The sequence below is a fragment of the Heloderma suspectum genome, chromosome 2, assembly GCF_057233095.1.
Source record: "Heloderma suspectum isolate Gila_16-S chromosome 2, 16-S_ref, whole genome shotgun sequence".
Lineage (NCBI taxonomy): Eukaryota > Metazoa > Chordata > Lepidosauria > Squamata > Helodermatidae > Heloderma > Heloderma suspectum.
This window is the reverse complement of record NC_139459.1, coordinates 273,435,967-273,456,160: the sequence shown is the minus strand read 5'-3', so window position 1 is coordinate 273,456,160 and position 20,194 is coordinate 273,435,967. Positions and strand designations below refer to the sequence as shown.

The 20,194-nt window shown below is 43.7% G+C and overlaps 1 protein-coding gene across 3 annotated transcripts in view; it reads left to right on the top strand.

Annotated features, from left to right (window-relative positions):
• ADAM19 (ADAM metallopeptidase domain 19) overlaps positions 1-20,194 on the top strand; it is an 89,621-nt gene that overhangs the window by 44,843 nt on the left and 24,584 nt on the right. For all 3 annotated transcript variants that reach the window (XM_084839256.1, XM_084839257.1, XM_084839258.1), the window contains exons 6-12: positions 8,093-8,285; positions 9,252-9,317; positions 13,616-13,687; positions 14,404-14,570; positions 15,370-15,454; positions 17,355-17,494; positions 19,049-19,226. In XM_084839256.1, coding sequence (XP_084695382.1) covers positions 8,093-8,285; positions 9,252-9,317; positions 13,616-13,687; positions 14,404-14,570; positions 15,370-15,454; positions 17,355-17,494; positions 19,049-19,226 — 901 coding nt within the window. The remainder of the gene's footprint in view (positions 1-8,092; positions 8,286-9,251; positions 9,318-13,615; positions 13,688-14,403; positions 14,571-15,369; positions 15,455-17,354; positions 17,495-19,048; positions 19,227-20,194) is intronic.

Genomic DNA, 20,194 nt, shown 5'->3' with positions numbered 1-20,194 from the left:
ATCTGATCAGCATTCCCTGCACCTGCACCTCCTCCAAGTCATTAATAAAAATGTTGAAGAGCACTAGGCCCGGGACTGAGCCCTGCGGTAGCTCGCTTGTTACCTCTTCCCAGTTTGAGAAGATTCCACTGATAAACACTCTTTGAGTCCGATTCTGTACCCAACTGTGGATCCACAGTTGTTTCATCTAGCCCACTTTGAGCTAGTTTGCTCATCGGGATATCATGGGGCACTTTGTTGAAAGCTTTGCTGAAGTCGAAGTATATTATGTCCACAGCATTCCCACAGTCCAGAAGGGAGGTTACTTCATAAAAAAATGAGATCAGATTTGTCTGGCAGGATTTGTTCTTGACAAATCCATGTTGGCTTCGAGTAATCAATGCATTGTTTTCAAAGTGTTTACAGATGGATTGCTTTATCAACTGCTCCAGAATTTTCCCAGGGATTGATGTCAGACTGACTGGTCTGTAGTTCCCACATTCCTCCTTTTTACCCTTTTTGAAGATAGAGACAACATTAACTGGGCATGTGTAGCCCTGAGAAGAGAAGACTGGGGGGAGATATGATAGTGCTCTTCAAGTACTTGAAAGGTTGTCACAGAGAGGAAGGCCAGGATCTCTTCTTGATCATCCCAGAGTGCAGGACATGGAATAATGGGCTCAAGTTACATGAAGCCAGATTCCCGCTGAACATCAGGAAAAACCTCCTGACTGTTAGAGCAAGACGACAATGGAACCAATTCCCTAGGGAGGTAGTGGGCTCTCCCACACTGGAGTTATTCAAGAAAAAGGCTGGACAGCCATCTGTCAGGGATGCTCTGACTTGGATTTCTGCATTGAGCAGGGGGTTGGACTCAATGGCCTTGTAGGCCCCTTCCAACCCTACTATTCTATGATGCTATGATTAGCCCTCCTCTAGTCATCTGGCACTTCACCCGTCCTCCATGATTGCTCAAAGATAGTAGACAGTGGCTCTGAGAGTTATTCTGCCAGTTCCTTTATTACTCTAGGGTGCAGTTCATCTGGCCCTGGAGATTTGAACTCATTCGAAGTCATTAGGTTTTCCTTGACCATATGCCTATCGATTTCAAGCTGTAATCCTGCTCCTTCAGCCTGTACTTCGCCTTTGCCAGGGGGGTCATAGACCCTCTTTTGGGAGAAGACTGAGCCAAAGTAGAAATTGAGCACTTCTGCCTTTTCTTTGTCATCATTTTGCCATCCTTATTTAATAGCTGAACAACCATTTCTTTCCTCTGTCTTTTACTATGCACGTATCCGAAGAAAGCCTTTCTGTTGCTTTTAGCATCCCTCACTAACCTTAGCTCGTTCTCAGCTTTAGCCTTCCTGACACCATCCCTGCAATTCTGTTCTACCTGCCTGGACTCTTCCTCTGTTGCTTGGCCTTCCTTCCACTTCCTATATTTGTCCTTTTTTGTTTTCAGGTCATCTCTAAGCCTTTTGTGAAGCCACATTGGCTTCTTCTGTTGTCTTCTACCTTTTCTTCTTGTTGGAATTGTTTGTAATTGTGCCTTGAGAATGTCCTTTTTAAAAAACTCCCACCCATCTTGGACTCCTTTTCTCATTAGAGTTGCTTGCCATGGGACCTTACTGATCATTGTTCAGTTTAGTAAAATCAGCTTTCCTAAAATCCAGGGTACGAGTTTGGCTACACTCAGCTTTTGCTTCCTTTAGAACCATGAGCTCAAGTATAACATGGTCGCTTTCCCCAGAGTTCCTGTAACTGCTACTTTATCCACTAAGTCATCTCTGTTGGTTAGGATCTAGTCAAGAATAGCCAATCCTCTAGTTCCTTCCTCCACTTTCTGTAGGAGGAAGTTATCCACCACACAAGTCAGGAATTTCCTGGAGGGGGCATGTTTTGCAGAGTTTGTCTCCCAACAAATATCGGGGAAATTGAAGTCCCCCATTACTACGACATCATGCTTCCTTGAAACATTGGCAATTTGCTTTTCAAAAGTTTCATCCTCATCTTCTCCTGGATTGAGTGGCTGGTAGTAGACTCCGACCACCACGTTCCTTTTATTCTTTGCTCCATTGATTTTAACCCAGATGCTCTCGATGGGGCTACCAAGCTCATCCTCCTGTGTTTCTGTGCAGAGATATGTATTTTTAACATACAGTGCAACCCCACCTCCCTTTCTGTTCCTTCTCTTCTTTCTGAACAAGTTATATCCTTCCATTGCTGTATTCCAGTCATGGGAGTCATCCCACCAAGTCTCAGTAATACCTATCAAGTCATAATTTCCCTCCTGTATTAAGAGCTCAGTTTCGTTCTGTTTGTTTCCCATACTCTGGGCATTAGTATATAGACATGGAAGACTATGTGCTTCATAGTCTGGCTTTCTCCCTACGTGTTTTTGAAGACTATTTTTGGGTGTTATTAGAGCTGGTGTTGTGTCTGTTGTGGTGCATGAGCTTTCATCTATTGTTACTCCCAACTTTATGTCTCCCTTCCCCGTAGGATTCAGTTTAAAGCCCTCCTGATAAAGTTCTTCATGCTGTGGCCAAACCCATTCTTCCCATCCTTTGTGAGGTGCAACCCGTCCCTTGCCAACAGTCCCTTTGTTTCTAGCAGCTGTTTGGCTGGCTGGGGGAAGTGTTTTTCTGCAGAGAAACAACACACCTTGTTTCCCAAGAGGGTCACTGGGAATCTGGTCGTGTACCAGCGTTGGTGCTGGCCATGGAGGCAGCAGCAGGGCACAGTGGGATCCATCCTCTGGCATTGTGTCCAATTCCAGTGGTGGTGAGGGAGGGGTGCAGCTCACAGCAGGTTCTGGGTTAACCAGTACAGACTCCAGTCCACCAAAGTTGCCCACTCCTGCTCTGCATGGGGGACACCTTTGCACATGCAACTTCCGCATGAGCCAGAACCCTAATTGTTTTTGTTGTTGTTCAGTCGTTAAGTCGTGTCCGACTCTTCGTGACCCCATGGACCATAGCACGCCAGGCCTTCCTGTCCTCCGCTCTCTCCCGGAGTGTGCTCAAGTTCATATTCATTGCATCGGTGATGCTATCTAGCCATCTCATCCTTTGCCGTCCCCTTCTCCTTTTGCCTTCAATCTTTCCCAGCATCAGGGTCTTTTCCAGGGAGTTTTCTCTTTGCATTAGGTGGCCAAAATATTTGAGCTTCAGCTTCGGTATCTGTCCTTCCAGTGAGCACTCAGGGTTGATTTTCTTTAGGATGGACTGATTTGACCTCCTTGCAGTCCAGGGGGCTTGTACGGATCTTCTCCAGCACCACAGTTCGAAAGCATCAATTCTTCGGCACTCAGCCTTCCTCACAGTCCAGCTCTCACAGCCATACATTACTACTGGGAAAACCATAGCTTTGATTAGATGGACCTTTGTCGGCAAGGTGATGTCTCTGCTTCTTACTATGCTGTCTAGGTTTGCCATAGCTTTCCTCCCCAGGAGCAAGCATCTTTTAATTTCATGGCTACAGTCACCGTGTGCGGTGATCTTGGAGCCCAAGAAAATAAAATCTGTCACTGCTTCCATTTCGTCCCCTTCTATATGCTAGGAGGTGATGGGGCCAGATGCCATGATCTTAGTTTTTTTAATGTTGAGGTTCGAACCAGCTTTTACACTCTCCTCTTTCACCCTCAACAAGAGGCTTTTTAGATCCTCTTCACTTTCTGCTATTAGGGTGGTATCATCTGCGTATCTGAGGTTGTTGATCATTCTCCCAGCAATCTTAATTCCGGCCTGTGATTCATCCAACCTGGCGTTTCTCATGATGTACTCTGCATATACGTTAAGTAAGCAGGGCGACAATATGCAGCCTTGTCGTACTCCTTTCCCAATTTTGAACCAATCTGTTGTTCCATGTCTGGTTCTTCCTGTTGCTTCTTGACCCTCATACAGGTTTCTCAGGAGACAGGTAAGGTGGTCTGGTACTCCCATCTCTTTAAGAATTTGCCAGACTTTGTTGTGATCTCCACAATCAAAGGCTTTAGCATAATCAATGAAGCAGAAATAGACATTTTTCTGGAATTCCCTTGCTTTCTCCATGATCCAGCGAATGTTGGTGATTTGATCTCTTGTTCCTCTGCCTCTTCAGAACCCAGCTTGTACTTCCGGTAGTTCTCGGTTCACATACTGCTGAAGCCTAGCATAACCTTGCTGGCATGTGAAATGAGCGCAATTGTGCGGTAGTTTGAACACTCTTTGGCATTGCCCTTCTTTGGAATTGGAATGTAAACTGATCTTTTCCAGTATTGTGGCCACTGCTGAGTGTTCCAAACATATTGTTGGTATATTGAGTGCAGCACTTTAACAGCATCATCTTTTAGGACTTTAAATAGCTCAGCTGGAATACTGTAATCTCCGTTAGTAATGCTTCCTAAGGCCCACTTGACTTCACTCTCTAGGATGTCCGGCTCAAGTTCAGTGACCGCACTATCATGGCTATCAGGGACATTAAGATCTTTCCCGTATAGTTCTTCTGTGTATGCCTTCTACCTCTTCTTAATCTCATCTGCTTCTGTTAGGTCCCTGCCTTCTTTGTCCTTTATCATGCCCATCTTTGCACAAAACATTCCCTTGAGATCTCCAATTTTCTTGAAGAGATCTCTAGTCTTTCCCATGCTATTGTTTTCCTCCATTTCTTTGCATTGTTCATTTAAGAAGGCCTTCTTGTCTCTCCTTGCTATTCTTTGGAGCTCTGCATTCAGTTGGATATATCTTCCCCTTTCTCCCTTGCTTTTCGCTTCCCTTCATTCCTCAGCTACTTGTAAAGCCTCCTCAGACAGCCACTTTGCTTTCTTGCATTTCTTTTTCTTGGGGATGGATTGAGTTGCTGCCTCCTGAACAATGTTACGGACCTCCGTCCATAGTTCCTCAGGCACTCTGTCTATCAGGTCTAATCCCTGAAATCTATTCCTCACTGTATATTCATAAGGGATATGATTTAGGTCATACCTGAATGGTTTAATGGTTTTCCCTACGTTCTTCAATTTCAGCCAAGATTTTGCAACAAGAAGCTCATGATCTGAGCCACAGTCAGCTCCAGGTCTTGTTTTTACTGACTGTATAGAGCTTCTCCATCTTTGGCTGCAAAGTACGTAATCAATCTGATTTCGATATTGACCATCTGGTGATGTCCATGTGTAGAGTCGCCTCTTGTGCTGTTGGAAAAGAGTGTTTGCTATGTTCAGCGTGTTCTCTTGGCAAAACTCTATTAGCCTTTGTCCTGCTTCATTTTGTACACCAAGCCCATGCTTGCCTGTTATCCCAGTTATCTCTTGACTTCCTACTTTAGCATTCCAATCCCCTATGATGAAGAGGACATCTTTTTTTGGTGTTACTTCTAGAAGGTGTTGTAGGTCTTCACAAAACCGATCAACCTCAGCTTCTTCGGCATCAGTGGTTGGGGCATAGACTTGAATTACTGTGATGTTGAATGGTTTGCCTTGGATTCGTACTGAGATAATTCTATCGTTTTTGAGATTATACCCCAGTACTGCTTTTCCCACCCTTTTATTGAGTATGAGTGCTACTCCATTTCTTCTAAGGGATTCTTGCCCACAGTAGTAGATATAATGGTCACCTGAATTAAATTTGCCCATGCTTGTCCATTTTAGTTTGCTGATTCCCAAGATGTCGATATTCAATCTTGCCATCTCATGTTTGACCACCTCCAGCTTACCTTGATTCATTGACCTTACATTCCAGGTTCCTAAACAATATTGTTCTTTACAGCATCGGATTTTCTTTTCACCACCAGACACATCCACAGCTGAGTGACCTTTCGGCTTTGGCCCAGCTGCTTCACTCTTTCTGGCGCTATTTGGAAATTCCTTCTGCTCTTCCCCAGTAGTATATTGGACACCTTCCGACCTGAGGGGCTCATCTTCCAGCGTCATATCTTTTAGCCTTGTGATACGTTCCATGGGGTTTTCTTGGCAAGAATACTGGAGTGGGTTGCCATTTCCTTCTCCAGTGGACCACATTTTGTCAGAACTCTCCGCCATGACCTGTCCGTCTTGGGTGGCCCTGCACGGCATAGCTTATGGCTTCACTGAGTTACACAAGCCCCTTCGCCACAGCAAGGCAATGATCTATGAAGGGAAGAACCCTAATAGTGGTTAATTATTCCAATAATTAATTGCAGTTACTCATATGCTCCCCCGCCTTACTGCTCCTTGTGTCGTTTTGTATTGATATTGTAGCTGGAATTGTTTTAAACATGATTTGTATTGCTACTACAGTTGGAATTGTTTTTAATAGTGTATTTTAAATGTGTGGTTTTAATATTTATATGTGAAATGCTTAGAGATTTTATTATATTAAGCGGTATATAAGTATTAAGAAAAATAGTGCAGGGTTCTGGCTAGCATGGAAGCCTCTCTGCAGACATTCATGCTGTATGCATGGATGCCTGTGGGAGGAGCTAAACAGTACATGCAATATCAGGGGCGGAGCTGCTTGGTACAGCCCCATCCCCGCTGGTATGTTCAGGTAAGTGCAGCTATGATGGACACAGCTGATGGTGTTGGCTGCGGAGCTTGACCCTTCCACACACATTCTCTCTCTACCCATTTGCGATCTAGTCATTTCTCTCCCATGATGGAAACTTGGCTAGTATTGCTGACCATTGCTACTGGTATCAAAGGCCATCCTTCAGGCAGAACAGAATCCCTGACAGCCCTCTGGCAAATCTTTCCTTGAGGAAAGGCACCCTCCGCTGACAGCCAGATGAATATATTTGAATAGAAGCTTTTAAAAAGCTGGAGTCATTTCCCCCTTCCGTAAAGTATTTCCCCATCTGGGAAAAAACAATTTATTAAGTTTCAAATAATGTTTTTCCTAAAATCCCAAATGCACTACATTCACAACTCCCCGTTGTCTCTTACCGTCTGTCCCTTCTCTGATCTTAGACCTTAGCCAAATATGCTTTAACATTCTGATATTTTTTTAAAATGCTAAAATGTTCAGCCGTGTCACAGCATTATTTTTTTGTCTTAATTAGGAGAAAGGCCTTGTGTGTTAGTCCTAAAAAAAAGGAGAAGTGGGATCATTGTTATGGCTACAGTTTCCATAGCATCCAATGGGAAGAAATAACCAAATCCTGTTCGTAGCCAGTAAGGACACACCTGCAAGTTGCTTGTTTTAAGGCAGGGGTGCAGAACCCCAGACTGGAGCCCAAGTCTGGCTTTCCTGGGGTTCCAGTTCAGCCCATTGGGTTCCCTGCATAGCCAGGCCTCTTTTCCTTGGCTCCACCCCCTTCCCACCGACACCAATCATTTGGTGGTTTCCCGGCTTTTGTGCAGTTTTTTTCTTGCATTCTGGAAGGTTGAAAAGTCTCCCCTAAGGTGTCGTTGCTGGCAGTAAGAGTTTCTATGTGGGCATTTTTCTATTTTGGCCACACCCCTTTCGCCTTTGGCCCCGCCCACCACTGGAATGTGGCTCCCAAGAGCTTCTCCAAAATGAAATTGGGCCTTCAGGCTGAAAGCGGTCCTGAACCCCTATTTTAAGGGGTTGGAGGCATACCTGTATAATTGCCACAGTCCACACATACAGATCATGTTAGCATTGCTGGTTTCCCAAGCGCTCAGGCAAGTGATGCACACCCCCATCTGGACTACCAGTCAACATGGCTGGCTTTCTTCTTTCAGCACAGGGATATTCTAGGGGAAGCAGTGACTGCCCTCTGGACTTTGGTTTCAGTGCTACAATGCCAGGCAGAAGAAGGGGGAGTTGCCAGTTTACGCCTCGGAATTCCTAACACCTCGGAATTTAGAGATATTCTATGATATAGAATATTTCAGAAGTCTAATGGTGCATGGTCTGAAAGGGGGTGGAGAGGCAACTGCCCTTCTTGCCCTACATTAACTAACATGTAATGAAACTGGACCCAAATCAGCATAAAATGCCCAAAATACGCAAGGTGAGGTGGTTATTGGTTAGTATTCAGATAATTAGCAGTATGATCCTACACATGTCTAGTCAGAAGTAAGCCCCATCGAGTTCAAGTCTGGTAACTGGGTACAGGATTGCAGTCTTAGTTTAATTTTTGAGTAATCAAAATACTTGCCTTTCATAGGTTCTGTCTTATTGACATTGTCTTTCAGAGGCCTTATAGTTCTAAACAGCAACCTCAGTTATATCTTGGAACCACTTCCTCATAGTCAGGAACAACACTTGATCTACAGGTCTGAACATCTCAATCTCCCCAGGGGTACCTGTGGAAGTCAGCATTTGGAATCAAATGCTATGGATTGGCTTACTAAGTTGACAAATCAAACTGAGCCAGGTTATCACAGGGTGAGTACTTTTAAATTACTCCATTATTTCCTGTAAGATTAAAAAAATTAAAAATCCTAAGAATTCATATAGCTTCTTAAGCATTCAGAGTGTCGCTCATCTTAATAATCCTTACAACTACCCTATAAGGTAGGGCAGTTTATTACCCCCATATTACAGATGGATGGCTGAAGCTGAGAAATAGTGCCTTGCATAAGGCCGCCCCGTGAATTCATCTCTGAGCTGAACTGTGGCTCAACCAGATAATCTTAACCTCTTCACTATACCAACCATTTTTTTCCATTACTAATTTGTTTTAGTTTTCTTTTGAGAATGAAACAGAACGTTTTGTCAACCTGTTGGCCAACAATTAGGCCACCGGGAAGAGAATGCATCAGGTTCAGATGATTTTGAATTGTTTCACTGCGTCACAATAGGCCATCTTCTAACCCTCAAATTCTTCAGAACTGCTTTGCTTGAATGACACAGCCATTCAGGCATTCGAGCTTCCCCTTAAAATGATGAAGACCAGAAATGTTTCCTAATGTTTTTAGCATATGGGAAATTTAAAAAATACAATTTAAATTTGTAGGACTTATAACAAGACATTTACAGGGAGTGGATTCATAAATGCATTGAGAACTGAATAAGAATTCAAGTGATCCACAAAACTTTAAGTATGTGTCTGTGTGTGAGATGAGTGAGAGTGGGACTAAGATGAGGAAGAGACATGGTGAATTGCCTGTAGGAAAACAGTTCCTGGAAAAGTGACACAATTTCAAATACATCTCACACCATGTATACCATTGAAAAACTCCCCATGCAGGGCAAACTCATTTTTGGAACTCATTTGCCTTAAAACCACCATGTAGACAATGTCTTTTTGTATCTGACAAAATGAGTACTTTTTTAAAAAAATGTATAATTAGGATTTGAAGAAGCTTTATAAATCAGTTGAGCAAATACATATCTGTGCTTCTGCCATAGGTGAAGAGGGATGATCAACAGTCTATGAAATATGTGGAGCTTCTGCTAGTGGCTGATCATGCAGAGGTAAGAGAAACACGTATTTACACCAGATCAGAATCACACCCAGGATTGCTAGATGGCTCAGTGCCAAACTACACATTACACAGGACATCGGTGATGGAGAGAGCAAGCTTTCAACAAAGTGCCTCATGATATCCTGATGAGCAAACTAGCTCAAAGTGGGCTAGATGAAACAACTGTCAGGTGGATCCACAGTTGGCTACAGAATCAGACTCAAAGAGTGCTTATCAATGGGACCTTCTCAAGCTGGGGAGAGGTAACGAGTGGGGTACCGCAGGGCTCAGTCCTGGGCCCAGTGCTCTTCAACATTTTTATTAATGACTTGGAGGAGGTGCAGGTGCAGGGAATGCTCATCAAATTTGCAGATGACACAAAATTGGGCAGAATAGCTAGTACTTTGGAAGACAGAAACAAAATTCAAAGTGATCTTGATAGATTGGAGCGCTGGGCAGAAAACAACAGAATGACATTTAATAGGGATAAATGCCAAGTTCTGCACCTAGGAAAAAGACACCAAATGCACAGTTACAAGATGGGGGATACGTGGCTCAACAACACTACAAGCGAGAAAGATCTTGGAATTGTTGTTGATTACAAGCTGAATATGAGCCAACAATGTGATGTGGCTGCAAAAAAGGCAAATGCTCTTTTGGGCTGCATTAATAGAAGCATAGCTTCCAAATCCCAGGAAGTACTAGTTCCCCTCTACTCAGCACTGGTTAGGCCTCCTCTGGAGTACTGTGTCCAGTTCTGGGCACCACACTTTAAGAAGGATGCAGACAAACTGGAGAGGGTTCAGAGGAGGGCAACAAAGATGATCAAGGGACTGGAAACACAGCACTATAAAGAGAGACTGAAAGAACTGGGCATGTTTAGCCTTGAGAAGAGAAGCCTGAGGGGAGATATGATAGCGCTCTTCAAGGACTTGAAAGGTTGTCACAGAGAGGAAGGCCAGGATCTCTTCTCGATCATCCCAGAGTGCAGGACACGGAATCATGGGCTCAAGTTACAGGAAGCCAGATTCTGGCTGAACATCAGGAAAAACTTCCTGACTGGTAGAGCAATACGACAATGGAACCAATGACCTAGGGAGGTGGTGGGCTCTCCCACCCTGGAGGCATTCAAGACGAGGCTGGACAGCCATCTGTCAGGGATGCTCTGACCTGGATTCCTGCCTTGAGCAGGGGGTTGGACTTGATGGCCTTGTAGACCCCTTCCAACCCTACTATTCTATGATTCTATGATCTTATGGTCCCTGGGCAAGTGTCCCAGGGACCATAGGAAGGCTTGGGGAACCCCTCCAAGGTCAGAGATCTGACCCCAGACCCCTCCCCTTTGCAGCCGGAGCAGAAGGAACTGCAGCAGCTGCTTCTCCGACCTCGGTGGAGGAGGAAAGGGGGCATGTTATGGATCTGGTCTTGCTGGCTGTTTTCAATATATAGTTTCAGTATTTAGGAAGAGCACCCCAGCTAGATGGGCTGAAAAGCCCATCTAGCAAAATACAGGAGATCGGAGGGCGGGGAGGCGAAGATCTCCCCACCACTCCTTCCGCCTTGCTGGCTTCAGCCCGGCAGGGCATAGGAATCTCGGAAGCCCCTGAGTTTGGAAACTTCCAAGCGGCAAGAGCGCAGTCCATAGGATTGCGGCCTGAACCTTTCAGTGGCTGATTTTTTACATAAAAGTAGCTGTAGGAGTATCCTGTAGCTATATTTCTTTTTTCTCCACCATGGCTAATATTAACTTTGGCATATTATTGGCTTTTGATTTGGAAATGGCATGGGGAGAAAGGGGCTAACTTCTCCTAACTTCCAGTTAAAATTGGAATTTGGCCGTGGCTGCTTTTATGTAAAAATCAAAAATCCAATTTGGATCTCCTGCATAAACTGCTGTTTAGCTACTGCGTGCATTTTGCAGATCCAGCCTAACAATGCTCCTGAGCCCAGATCTGCAGTCATAATTTTCCAGTCCTATTCATTTAATTACCAGCCCTTTACTGAAACATTTAGTAAAGGATGGAACTGTGGTTGATACCACTCTCTTATTTCACGTACCCCTTGTAAGCAATTGACAGAGATATAAAAACATCCTGTCTGAATATGCCTGGGATCTGTTTCTCATCAGTGACCTGGAGCTTGTTGGGTCTCCTTAATCGCCCCCAAGAGCATTAGGTCATGCACGCATCTTTCATTTTAATGGCTTTTTTTCCTGGCACACTCTCCTTCAAATATGTGGTGGCTGCTCATATAATTTATCTGGAGGAACCTGATCCTCCCACTGTATCTTTATATGCCTGTTGTTTTCCCACTTGTAATTTTGCAGTTGATGTAAAGTGCATGTTCCCACCACCATCAACAATGTCTATAATTTATTCTGAGTAAAAGTAGAGCAGAAACACCATTGCATTTCTCTCTTCCTAAGAATCTGTGCCTAGGGTGTGAGAAAAATGCAGCAGATGCTGGTGCTTCCAGTGTATGATTTCCCTTATTCTTTTACTAGATAAATGGAATGTGCGCATTTGTTTAGGGACCTCAGAAAGAAATGGGCAACCTCGTTTTTCCAATCTCACCTTAAGGAAAAAAAGAAATGCATAATATTGTTGTTTTTAAAGAGCACACAAACCCACTAATACAGAGATGGGGGACTTGTGGCCTTCCATGCGCTGTTGGACTCACTCCCATTTCCCCCAGCTAGTATGGCCAATGGTCAGGGGTGTTAGGAGCTGTAATCCTGATGTAATCCAAGAACATCTGGAAGGCCACAAGTCTCCCACCTCCTGCACTAATAGTTGCTTGGATCAAGCAATGCATGTTCAGTTAACAGACAATTAATGCTAGTAGTAGAAGATACATTTTAAAACAATGTTGCAGAACCTTTTTTGGTGCAGAACGCAAGGGCCAAATTCCATTCTGGAAAAGCTCATGGGAGGCAACATGCAAGTGGCGAGCAGGGCCAAAGACAAAATGGGCAGGACCAAAAATACAAAAACCACCAGCATATTGTAGCTTCAAGTTCTTTCTGCATTTCAACCTTTTAGAATGAAGGGAAAACATGCAAAAGCCAGTTAACCACCACACAATTGGTGGTTGGGGGAAAGAACTTGGGAAACACAGAGGGCTGGATTTGGTCCCTGGGGTTCTGCACCCCTTCTTTAAAAGATAGGCATGGCGCACACATTTTTTGCAGTGTTTCCTTTGCAGAGGCTGCAAAGCAGAAGCTACATCGGCACTTGCAATAGTCATGAATTATGGCCAGCACAGGACATTACTGAGGTTGCTATGCAAACATCTGGACAACGTGACTTATCATGAGGCTAGTATGAGGTGACAGAACCAGATGAGCCTGAGGGAGAGGGATTAAAAACATTGGTGTCTATAAAACATGCTGTGCGCACCAAGACAATCCAAATAACCTCTGCCAAAAACGTCCAGATTCCATCTTCAGAATAATGTTCCAACTGTGTTGTGTAATGTAGAATGGGGAGATGGCCCCCTTTGTGGGGGATAATCCATTGTGGGGCTTTGAGAAGACACAAGCTAGGATCTGCTGTGCTAAAAGGTGTTTTTGGAATTTGTGGTGCTGTTCAGATGTTGCGGTATAAGCAGTTTCTGCCTGTCTGCTTGCTGTGGCACCCCCATAATGCCTGCTCAATTTGTCCATTTGTAAATAAAGAAATTATTACGACGATCCCTTAGATTGTTAGTGTTCTGTATTAAAAACAACAATGATTTGACCTACCATTCAGAAAATTGGGATCATGAAACAATAACATCAGCAGATCAAGAAAAATATGCATGTGATTACACTGAATAATTCATTCAATTTTCATTTCATTCATTCATTAGATTTTTGTGTCGCTTCCCACCACCAAGGAAGACTTGAAATGATGGACACACAAGAAAAGAACAAAAACCCATAGCCAATATAACAAAATCATACAAACAGAAGTAATCAGTATAACAAAATCATACAATATAAAGATACATTCAATAAAACTGTATCAAGTTGTATTTATTCTGCTTTATGATTGAATAATACAATATTTCATTTAAGCATGAACTGGGGGAGCAGAGGCTAAGGGAAAAGATTTGTTAGGTGTCCTTATTAAACCAAAACGTTGACTTACTTATGTTCATGGGATAAACTGAAATGTATGTTTCAAGTCCTGTGAGTTGGCCCGTAACAATAGGCAACTCCCTGGGGGCAGCATCACAAGGGAGCCAGAACAGAATCCCGCAGGAATACACTCCGCAGCCATGATCTTTTGCAGAGTGGTTCTGAATTGCTTTTCTTTCCCCTTTCAGTTTCAGAAGCATAATTACGATCTTCAAGCAACCAAGAATAAGTTAGTGGAGGCTGCCAATTATGTAGATAAGGTGAGACCAGCTATGTAAGTTTTACAAGAAAACTGGCATCCTTCAAAAAGGAAAAGCTGAGGACCTAATTGCATGTTATGTGCAGATGCCTACTTTTTTTCCTAGAGAAAAGCAGGTTGGAGGAGAAGTGCCTAAGCTTTTCTCCTCCCATAATTCCAAATCTTCCCACCCCCACCCTCATGCCACTCTCTCCCTGTGGGTTTCTAGGTGTTTCAGAGGACAAACCTGTTGCATGGGGAAAAGCCACTGGGAGAACACTGGAAGCAAAGGAGTGGGAGGCTGGTGGCAATCACCTCTTTTCCCCATTGCCCCAGCAATGTGTTGGTTTATGCTAGTGCAACATCATTAGTGCTAGTGGTGGCGTGCAGTTGGATCCTACCCTAAGCACTCATCTCCACTCTGTTCCTCTGCCTCATGTCACCATGCTCAGCCACCCAAGCTGCTGTTCCAAATAAGAACTGACACGGAGCAATTACAGACGTTTACATGTAATGCATAGTTTGTCTCTAAGAGACACGAAGAACTCAATTAAAACAGGGTTATAGAACGTCAGCATTTTGCTACATGGTTGTGTCACTTTCCTTCCTAGGGCCACTGGACACGGAGGAAAGTGGCGCAACACATTCTTCCTACAATTGAGTTCATATTAGAGATAGAAATAGGTAGAATCAGAGCCAGTTGATTAACTTCAGCTCTTCTTTTCCTCAACCTCTCAGTTTTACAAATCCCTGAACATACGGGTTGCTCTGGTCGGACTTGAGGTCTGGAACGACCACAATAAGTGTGATATCTCTGAGAACCCCCATTCAACCCTGTGGTCTTTTCTTTCTTGGAGGCGCAAACTGCTATTGTATAAAAAGCATGACAATGCTCAGCTGATCACGTAAGTTGCTTTTATAAGAAAAACATTTCCCCCTTTCTCCATGTTTGCAAGATGTGACCTGATATTATTCTTTGTGAAGGTGTCGCTACTCATGACACTTTGATTGTCTCGGTAGAATCAGCTGCAGTTATGACTCAAAACCAGGAAGTGCATTTTTTAGCAAATGTTCATGAATCCAGGCACATGTAGAAATGCATCTGTACTTGATGCTACGTGTTTGTTTGGGGAATATTCTAATTTTATATACCACACTTCCACTTCATATATCATTCACAGTTACTCGACATATTGATGACGCATTCCACTTGATTTGCTGAGATGTATGTTTTCCACAAGCATCTGTACATTATCATTATTATTTTGAATATCTGGTTCCTAAAGGATCGGTCATCGCGTGTGTCTCTCAGTACATTTAACAGAGAGAAGGCACAGGGTCGGAAACTGAGCAGAAGCTATTCATTTACCCTATTTATCTGACTTTGGGTGAATTCAGATGACGCATTAATGCTCCAGTTATATATCGATATCTGTCCCCTGTGAGTTTTCTTCCACTGGACAGGTACTTTATGTAGGTGTCAAAACTGTAAAGACCATTACAACTTCTGTCACTTTCAATAAAGAGCAGTGCATGGCCTTCTGTGGATTCCCAGAGGTCCGGATGTGGTCCCCCCACCTGAGGTTCCCTACCCCTGGCACAGATGGTCACAAAAGGCTCTGGTTTCTGTGAATCCCTTAACATTCGGCATTTGGTAATTTTAGTCTTATCTGCAATTGCATTCTCTCTCCAAATATATTTCAGTGGGATGTCCTTCCATGGTACTACTATTGGCCTGGCCCCTTTAATGGCCATGTGTTCTGTCTATCAGTCTGGAGGAGTAAATATGGTAAGTTATTCTAATACAGGAACGTAACTTGCTAGGAAGTTGTTGTGCTCAACATCTTCCACTGAAATGAAAAGGGGTGGTGCTTTGCGTGTGCTGCAGCTACAATCGGTAGAACTCGGAAGGCCAAAACAGACATTAATTTAAGCGTGTGTCTAGCGGCTGTGTCATCTAAAGAGGCGCAGTGGGGCCAATCCAGATCTCGAAAGCCCCTCTACCCTGCTGTGTCAGGGCCCCAATCCAGAACAGGGGCCCTGCACTTACTCTAGAGTAGAAAATGGGGGAAGAGAATGCTGTTGGACACACATTTAAAAAGGAGTAATAGATGTAGCTGTTAGATACACAAATTAGTTGGCAGTACGTTCAGGATATCCAAAAGAAAGCGCTACTCTGTGCAACATGGAAGTAAGGCATGGAATTTGCTGCCACAAGACACAATGATGGCCACTGGCATCTATGGCCTTGAAAAGGGTGATTAAGTAAATTTGTGGAAGACCGGTCTATTGGCAGCTACTTGCTATGAGAGCTAAATAGAGCCTCCATGTTCAGAGGCAGTATGCCTCTGAATACTATTTGTTGGGAGGACAAACAGTAGGGAAGGGCTATGGTCTTCATGGCCTGCTTGTGGGGTTCCTCCCAGAAGCATCTGGCTGGCCACTGTCAGGAACAGGATGCAAGACTAAGGGTGCGACCCTATACATGTTTAGATGGCAAAAAGTCCTACAACGCCCAGCATCCCCCAGCCAGCCATGAACTATGGGTATGATCCAGCAAAATGGCTCTTATGTTTTTAATAGAACATGGCCCCTAAAACATGGAATTACATACCTTTGTGATTTAAAAAAAATCATCCTAAAGACAAAATTTTGATGAGGAAGAAAATGCAGTAGCAACCAAATCTATAGCATTTGCCACATGAAGGTGGAGTCACTGTCCCAAATTGCTTCTAAGCCCACAAAAGCATTGTGAGAATGGATCAGCTCCCATTGTCCACCTGCTTCAACCAGTACTTGTTATAGACCATGAAGAAGCTCGCTTGGAACTTGAAGTCACATTTAGATGGCATGGGACCATATGCCAAACTCCTGTGATCATTATGGGTTTCCCAGGTTGATAGACTAGAGCTGCCATTTTATGTAAGGGTGTAAGCCCCATTGAACACAGTGGAACTTACTTCTGAGTAAACATGCATAGGATTAGACTGTAGGTTTAGAACATTTAATCTGATGATAGCTCTCTCTGGGGACATTGTACAGTTGGGGAGAGGACAGGTAGTCCATGGTGGTTACCAATGTCTGCAGAAGACAGAGCGCAACATTCACATGTGCATCTGAAGGATCATCTCTTTCCATATATACCTGCCCAGTCCATAAGATCATCCTCAGAGGCCCTTCTCTAGGTACCCTGCCAAATTAGGTGAGGTGGGTGGCTACTAAGTAGAGAGCCTTTTCGGTGGTGACACCCCTCTTGTGGAATGAGCTTCCCAGAGAGGCGTCCCTGGCACCTATGTTGTGGTCTTTTGGGCACCAGGGGAAGACCTTTTTTTTATTTTCCCAGGCATTTTAACCCTTCCATTTAAAATATTGCATTACGGCTTTTTTAGATCTTTACACCACTGCTGGCTTTTATCTTGGTTACTACTTTGGTTTTATTGTGTTTTAAACTTACGGGTTGTTATATTATGTTTTACTGTTATTGTATTTTATGGTTTTAAGTGTTGTCTTATGAACTACCCAGAGAGGTTTGGATAATGGGTGGTACAAAAATTTAATTAATTAATTAATTATACTACATCATCGTGTTGGCCATTCTGATTGATAAGCCCAACTCCTGAGCTAGATGGCATACATTTCCATTCCTGCATGATCTGCTGACTCTCACCCTCGATTCTATGCCTGAACAGGACCACTCTGAAAATGCCATTGGAGTTGCTGCTACCATGGCCCACGAGATGGGACATAATTTTGGCATGAGCCACGATTCAGCGGGCTGCTGCACTGCCAGCCCTAAAGATGGAGGATGCATCATGGCTGCTGCAACAGGGTGAGTTGGCTCCTCACGTTGTTCACTAGAATATACTAAACACTGAGCTCCGTCGTTGTGTTTTCCTTAATTTAAGTCTGAGTTGAGGAAAGAGATGCTATTAGAATTATAGCTTGGTCCATGAGCAAAAGGTCTGGAGTGTTCATACAGTCTAGTATTTGAAACTCACGACTAAAATTAAACAAAGCTAGGGTATTCAACACAAGATGGATTCCAACTTTAACAACTACAAAAAATTACAGTCCTAGTGGACCCACTTTTTACTCAACATACTAATGATGGGCTTTTCTACATGAGGCTTTTAACCCGCCACTTTACCGAGGCTTCTGCTTCCAGATCCTTTGTGGGATTAAGATCGGTTCCATTACACATGTTTTTTTCCCCCAGGGGTTTTCTTTCTCTACCTTTCTGTATGTTGCATTACACAACCACTAAGTGGCACTGTGGTACAGCAGAATTGTGCAACTGCACCAGGGTTTCACGCCGCCATTCACAGAAATACCAGACTTTCCCTTGTTAGAAAACCCCCCTCTATAATAGTTGCAAAGCACTGGAGAGGCCCTGGAGCATGACAATGTCGCGTAAAGCACTCACAAACTACTGTGAGTGAGGAATCATGAGCGCACAAATAATGCCTTGTGTTGAAAGGATCAACATCCTTAAGAAAAAAAGCATTGTTGTTTGGCAGGTTTTTGTACCAGAATATTCTCTGGGATCACTGTTATGGATGGACGGACCACTCTTTTTCTTGTCTGTTTCAGTTTCACGTGTGTTCATTTATAATTCTGTTCCATCCCATTTCTTCATTAAGAAGAAGATTTTAAAAAATTCACATGAAAATTGATATTTAAATATATTATATATTCATAAATTGTATATTTGGATGTGTATTTTTAATTATTTATAAGTATATCTTTTTGAATGCTTTTTCTCGCAAAATGTGCATTTCTCAGTGCATGTTCTCTCAAAGTATGCATTTCTAAATTTTTTTTTTAATCATAAAGAATACATTTTAGTGGGATGGATCCAATCCGTTGTTCTGCCAGGATACCGCTTGCAGAACAGGACTTCCAAGTCCTCTTCTTCCCCCTGTAGCCCACCGTGCGTGCTCCAAATCTTCTCTGAGGGGTGCCCAAATCTAGATGCAGCCCTACCTTTGGTATATTTTTTTGAGCTGAGCGCTGCATCCCAATATTTTAAGATGTGCGGAATCTGAAGGCTGACTGCTTTTGATCTATATTTCATTCTGGGAAGTGCAGATCAGATCAGTCTGCTTCAGAATGCAGACTGAATGAAATCCTTAAGCATCAAGGGTAGGCATGGTTGAGCACCTGCTGAGGGCCCACACCCCAGCAGGGGCCCACTGGCAAGAGCCTCCCAGAGTTGCTCCTTCTCTTCAACACTGCAACTTGCTGGTGCACCATTGAGGGCATCTTGCCCAGGGGCCCTTAAAAACCTGGAGCTGGAACTATCCTTAAGCATCCCTAGTCGCTGTAATATGTCACTCGATGATCCATTCAAATAACGTATCCTTCTGCCCCTGTTTGTTTACAGGGACCCATTTCCCCGGGTTTTCAACAGGTGCAATAGGAAAGAGCTGGACCGGTACTTGCAGTCTGGTGGAGGGATGTGTCTTTACAATATGCCAGATACGGAGACCTTATATGGGGGACAGAGATGTGGAAATGGTTACCTGGAAGAAGGGGAAGAGTGTGACTGTGGGGAAGTAGAGGTAACTCTTGTTTAGTTCGTTCCATAAATGTCATGGTCAAAGGGATTGCTAGTAAGACCTTCTCCTATCTGTGAACTACAGCTTTTGCTGGAATTAAAAACTAAAGTATAGGTTGCACTGTAGGCAGAGAGTGAGAAAATGGAACTATGTAGGATCTGCTCTGGGGTCTTTAGATTGTATTTCTGGACCCTGCTTAAAAAGTCCCCCCCCTTAGTGTTTATTTTGCTATTTCTTTAATTATTCCTTTATAGGAAACTAAAGCTCTTTGATACTCCTTTAGGGCACAATCCTATGTGTGTCTAGACAGAAAAAAGTCCTATGACTCCCAGCATTCTGGGAGTTATAGGACTTTTTTCTGTCTAAACATGCATAGGATTGCGCCCTTAGTCAAAATTCATCCCACCCAAGGCTGTTGAGGTTAAGGCATGTCGGTTTGCATAAGGGGGTGTGATTCAGCCAGATTTTAAGTTTTCTAGTCCTGTGGCTAAGGTACCCATTTGAAACGGAATGAACTATATGTTAGAAGAGAACAAGAGACACCAGAACATAGGAAGTTGTCTTACACCAGGTCAGAATATTTGTCCATCTAGTCCAGGACCATCCATGCCAGCCTTCCCCAACCTGATGTCTTCCAGATGTGTTGGACTACGACTTCATGCTGGTTGGGAATGATGGGAGGTGTAGTCCAACACATCTGGAGAGGGTCAGTTTGAGGAAGGCTAGTCTATGCTGACTGGTGCAGGGTCTCAGGTGGAGGATCTTCTCATCACCTGTTCCTTGATTCTGTTAACTGGAGATGCCGGGGATTGAACCTGGGACCTTCTGCTTGCAAAGCAGGTGCTGTCCCTCTGAGCTCCATGGTCCCTCTCCACAGAACTATCAGCCTTTGAAAATGGATGTGGATTGTTCATTCCCTTCTCAGGCTAGCACTCCAGAAGTCTCCACCCTGTATTGAGTGTCCTAATTTT